Source organism: Rhinoderma darwinii, chromosome 2 (assembly GCF_050947455.1).
Source record: "Rhinoderma darwinii isolate aRhiDar2 chromosome 2, aRhiDar2.hap1, whole genome shotgun sequence".
NCBI classification, from domain to species: Eukaryota; Metazoa; Chordata; class Amphibia; order Anura; family Rhinodermatidae; genus Rhinoderma; species Rhinoderma darwinii.
In genome coordinates, this window is record NC_134688.1 from 5,164,305 (window position 1) to 5,170,469 (window position 6,165).

General features: G+C 44.4%; 1 protein-coding gene across 1 annotated transcript in view; it reads right to left on the reverse strand.

The window, feature by feature from the left end:
* Positions 1–3,616: 3,616 nt before the first annotated feature.
* The window catches only part of LOC142740329 (olfactory receptor 6B1-like), a 21,929-nt gene continuing 19,380 nt past the window's right edge, over positions 3,617–6,165 (reverse strand). The window contains exon 3 of the mRNA XM_075849877.1: positions 3,617–3,658. Within this exon, the coding sequence (XP_075705992.1) occupies positions 3,617–3,658 (42 nt within the window). The remainder of the gene's footprint in view (positions 3,659–6,165) is intronic.

Sequence of the window (6,165 nt, forward strand, 5' to 3'; positions counted from 1 at the left end):
TTAATGTTAATGATATGGGGCTCTTTTTTACGTCGGTTATTCATGAGAGCAAAATGACCTTTTTGGATATCAATATACTTAAGACTGAACAGGGATATATACAAACCAATATCTTTAGGAAGGAGACAGCAACAAACAGTCTCCTTCGATGGGAGAGTTGGCATCCCGCACCCCTGAGAAAAGGCATACCCAAGGGGCAATATTTAAGGGTACGCAGGAATTGCTCCACCATGACTGACTTCAAACTAGCTGCTTCGGACCTACGGAATAGATTTCATCGTAGGGGTTATCCCCATGATGTCCTTGGATCGGCCTACCGCAATGCAATTCATTGTAATAGGAGTGAACTCTTGAATCCTAAAAAGCGCACGACTGACGACAAAATGCGCATTATAGGTACCTATGATTCATCCAATCGTGAGGTCATGAATATCCTACAGACCTACTGGGGGATCCTGCGGACTGACCCAGATGTGGGGGACATTGTGGGTGCCAGACCTCTAGTCACGTACAGGAGGGGGAGGAATATCAGGGACCGTTTAGTCCATAGCCATATGCTATCCATTCGCCCCACCACATGGCTCACGCACAATATCAAAGGTACATTTAGATGTGGGTCTTGTAAAGCCTGCGATTCCATTTCATGTGGTAACAACTTTTATAGCCATGTGACTGGTCGGACATATGACAATAGATCATTCATCAATTGCAAAACTAAGGGCATCGTTTACCTGATCTCATGTGTCTGCGGACTGCAATATGTCGGCAAGACAATCAGAGAATTCAGGAGACGAATAAGGGACCATATAGGCGACATTCGTCGCAATGTTGATACCTCGGTGGCTCGACATGTTTGGGAACAGCATAACGGTGACACCCATGCCATTCAATTCCAGGGGATTGAGCACATCAGGCCATCTGCCAGGGGTGGCAATTGGGATAAGAGGATATTACAAAAAGAGGCCCAATGGATTTTCCGCATGCATACCATGAAACCGGCGGGTCTCAATGAACAAATATCGTATAATTGCTTCCTTTGATAGCACTGTTGTGACCCCGACTGGTTATACTCCTGGGTATATACCGTATTTTCATCCCTTTCCAATATGGTTGCCCCGTGGTTACTATATTGGGTCCAGCCCTCTGTTTTGCGATAATATCGCGGTGACATCACTGGCCCTCCGTTGTTTGCCCCCGAGATACCCCTGGTGATCGGGAATTTATGTCTGTCATCGCTATGTCCCTCCTCATATGGATGTCACACTGTGGTGACATAGTTGGCTAATGCTGCGGTCTACGATCGCCGCGTCGCTTTCCTGGATCCTCTCCTTAGCTACCTCTTAGATACCAGCGAGATCTGGCCGCCTTGTGATCCCTGGTTACCATGGACGCTTTTGTCCTTCACTCCTGTGGTGACGGCGAACGCCGGGGGGCCGGCCCTGTTTGGGCCGCGTCATGTGCGTTGCTCGACATGGGTTGGCTGCACGGCCGCCGCGTCACTTCAGGAGGGAGGGGCTTAGTACTATTTATGTCCGGCATTTCACTCGGCTCGTGTTCGACCAGCTGACCAGTGTCGCATACGAGCCGGGTGAATGTAAACGAGACACGCAATAGGTGTCTCCCGGCCATACTAATCTAAATCGATGTGTTGGAATCACATCAGTGTACCCCTGATGAAGCACTGTGACAATAACGGTGCGGAAACGCGTAGGGACACGTGTTAGTGGCACGGATTGACCAGGTGTTATATTATAATTCAGACTGGGGGAATTGTTGGTTGGCAGCAATGGTGCTAACAACAATATTGTAACCGTTCCTCCTCTGTCTGGTCTACCGTGCTTATGCCTCTATTAGTACAATTGGCTATTTAGCCCTTATTTTAGTAAGGTTTTCTATAATAAAAATCATATTTTAATCGTTCCTTTAGGCAGTGATATAATTTAACTTATTAAGTGAACGAATACCTATTGTATATCAATGCAACAATTGTTGCTTAACGTCAATTCCAAAATGTGCACTAAGAACCTCCTTACTGTAAGTAGATTTAGCAATAATACATATTTATTTATCTTTAACGGCTTAGGTTACATTAGTGTTCGCAGGGTGCAGCCGCCATTTTCTTGTCTGCTGCATATTTGCAGTCACACGCGTTCCTGCACCTGTATACACGTTTTGTTTCATTTTGTTGGAATGTGCTGATCAAACTTTTGTGTTGTTTGTGTGGTCTATATATATATATATATATACTGTGATTTTTACATCGTTTTCATGTTTTCAATAAAGATATTTTTTAGTTTGTTTTCTGTTGGCACTTCATGTTCTGTAGACATCGTCAGCGCTGCGCTCTTGCCTACTAAGAAAGGACATCATTCTTATACATATAACGCTCGTCCAGCTGAAATCTAATCTTCCCGACCCCCATGCACATGCCGCCTCTGCACAGCATATCTGCAGTCTGTGAATTTAAATTCACTGTATTAAATGATATATATAATTGTGCTCCCACAATATAGAAAAAATTGGAAATTCACTGAAGTGACATATGAGTAAAATATACCTTTTATTATAGTAACTCGCTAAAAACAGGGGTAACACACCACTGTGAAAAAAGCCCCACCGTGTATATTAAAAAATGTATTAAACAGTAAACACTGAATCATTTAGATAATTATATCTCAGTGTTTATACCGATATTCACCGGAATCAGCATTTATCCTGGGTATAACAATAGTACGAGCCCCAAGAACACACCAGGGTCCGTGATCAACACCGGAATCAAGCATCCGACAAGGGTGGGAACATCGTGGTCATGAGCAGAGATGACTATAAGAAAATGTGTGAGGACATTTTACTCAATCCTGACTGTTACACCATTTTAAAGGACAATCCCAGAGCACTGTTCAAAAAGGAGCTTCTGGGCATTTTGAGCGATGCAAAGAGCAGATCCTTGATCAGTGCTAGTGAGTTTGGTTTCCTGTTCCCACAGTTTCCCATCATGGCGTGTTTTTATAGCCTGCCCAAAATCCACAAAGGGTATCCCCCCTTACGTGGCAGACCTATTGTTTCAGGCATTAACAACTTAACCCAGAACGTGAGTACATACGTAGATCAGGTGTTGCGTCCGTTTGTTTTGGGTGTCACATCATATGTACGTGACACCATGGATGTTCTGAAACAAATTGAAGGTATTACTTTGGAACATAACACATTGTTGGCTAGCCTGGATGTTGAGGCGTTGTACTCGTCCATTCCACACAAACTAGGGTGTGAGGCGGTTGAATACTTCCTTAGATCTAGGGGCACTCAGTTTATAGCCCACACCCAGTTTGTTTTGCAGCTACTACACTTTGTTCTTGAAAAAAATATATTTATCTTTGAAGACAAGATTTTTCACCAGCAATGTGGCACAGCAATGGGGAGTCCTACTGCTCCCACCTATGCAAATCTATTTCTTGGCTGGTGGGAGGAGACAATTGTCTTTGGGGATAAATTTGCCAAATGGACTTCGTCAATTGGAATATGGATTAGATATATTGATGACGTGCTGCTGTTTTGGAACTCAACAGCTGAGGAGTTCAATAGTTTTGTAGCAGCCCTCAACACCAATGATATAGGGCTAAGGTTCACGTGCGAGATTAGTGATCAAGAACTGTCCTTTCTAGATTTAAAAATTATAAAAACAACGGAAGGCACAATTCGCACCAAGGTACACCGGAAGGAAACAGCAACCAATAGTTTCTTACAATGGAACAGTTGTCACCCCTATTCCCTCAAACGTGGCATTCCAAAAGGCCAATTTATGAGAGTACGCCGGAATTGTAGCTCCATGGGTGATTTTGAGAGTCAGGCACAGGAGCTCAAAATCAGATTGAAGGATAGAGGTTTCCCCATGGGTGTAATCAGAAAGGCCTATGAGGGAGCGAGGGACGCAGACAGGCAAAGTCTCCTTGTTCCTAAAAAAACGTAAAGAAGAACAAGTTACGAGACTCATAGGTACCTATGATTCAAAACAAAATGACATCATGCAAATCCTAAAAAGGTACTGGCGTATTCTCAGTGCTGATATAGATTTGGCAGACCAGATCACACAATGGCCCTCAGTCACGTATCGGAGAGGGAAGAACATTAGGGATAGAGTCATGCATAGTTGTTTTGACCCTATTATACCGAGGGGCACATGGCTGGATAGACAAACACCAGGTACATATAGATGTGGTAGCTGCAAGGCCTGCGACTTCATCCTCAAAGGGAACAGGTTTACGAGTGTCGAAACACAAGAGGAGTACGACATTCGTGATTTTGTTAACTGCAAAACAGCGGGGGTGGTTTACCTTATCACATGTCCATGCCCCCTTAATTATGTGGGTAAAACGGTGCGACAATTTCGGCGCCGCATAAGGGAGCATGTTGGAGATATTGTCCATGCTAGGGATACCCCGATATCGAAACACGTACATGCTAAACACCAGGGTCGTGCAGAATGTTTAAAGTTTCAAGCAATTGAACTTATTAGACCTCCAAAAAGAGGAGGGGACTGGGACAACCTAATTCTACGCAAGGAAGCCCAATGGATCCACAGACTGGCATGCATACAACCAGCGGGTCTAAACGAGCAGACTAATTACACGTGCTTTATTTAACATGCAATATCATCCATCTTTAAGCAGCCGGGCTAATATTTGGTTGCTTCAACGGGTGGTTTGGTTTTTTGCATAGTGCACTCTGATTGATATGGCCAATTGGCTAGGTCGTGTATAACAGGTTTCTAATCCAGATTTCGTAATGTGAGGGACACCGCATTCATCTGTCCAATATGTGGTTACAATAAAAGAGTTGTTTTGAGGTAGTCCACTTGCGGTGGGTAACTGTCCCGCAAGATATACCCCATATTCTACCCTGGTATGATATACCCCGGTCTGCTCTTAACTTGCTCTTTAGTGGCAGTATGGGCGATGCGTCCGTGGCTTCCACTGCGCCTGCGTGTTCGTATAGATGCGGTCGATGATGATTCTTGGTTGTCAGCTGACGGCCGGGAGTCACATGGACAGGTGTCACGAATTCAGGGGGCGCTGTGATTGGTTAGTTCGTACAGCGCCGCCATGTACGAGGGGTGGAGTTTGGTGCTTATAGCAACTCAGTGCCCGAAATGAAGTATGCCGCTGACATCGATGTGAGCATCCTTCCGTGATGCGCAGCAGAATATCTGCTGTTGAATATTTTATCGCTGGTGACTAGGCCAGAGTGACCAAGATACGAACCCCTGAGGATGAGTATTTGAAACGCGTAGGGTCGTTTTTGTATATGGGATTGTTGCATAGGGGACAGTAGCATTGTGGTGGACCCAGCGCTAGGAGATTCCGGTGTTGATCACGGACCCTGGTGTGTTCTTGGGGCTCGTACTATTGTTATACCCAGGATAAATGCTGATTCCGGTGAATATCGGTATAAACACTGAGATATAATTATCTAAATGATTCAGTGTTTACTGTTTAATACATTTTTTAATATACACGGTGGGGCTTTTTTCACAGTGGTGTGTTACCCCTGTTTTTAGCGAGTTACTATAATAAAAGGTATATTTTACTCATATGTCACTTCAGTGAATTTCCAGTCTGTGAATTTACTTTAAAGACTATGGACTCCTTTAAGGGGATTTTTATTTTTTTTTAAAAATAGATCAGTCAGCGAGATTAGTCTAAGGGCTTATTCAGACGAACGTATAATATGTCTGTGCAACGCGTGTGATTTTCACGCGCCTCGCTCGGACCTATGTTAATCTATGGGGCCATGACTAACTTACGCAGCGTGTGTCCGCTGTGTAAAACTCACGACATGTCCTATATTTGTGCGTTTTTCGCGCATCACGCACCCATTGAGGTCAATGGGTGCGTGAAAATCACGCGCAGCACACGGAAGCACTTCCGTGTGAAGCGCGTGATTCACGCAACAGCAGTAAAAAGTATGAATAAAAACAGAAAAGCACCACGTGCTGTTCTGTTTACAAACATACAAACAGAGTGTCAGAATGATGGCGGCTGCGCGAAAATCACGCAGCCACGCATCATACGCGGCTGACACACAGAGCTGCTAAGTACCTTTTGCGCGCGCGAAACGCCGCGTTTTTTGCGCAAAAAAGTAAAGTAAAGCAAACAATACAGCTGTATC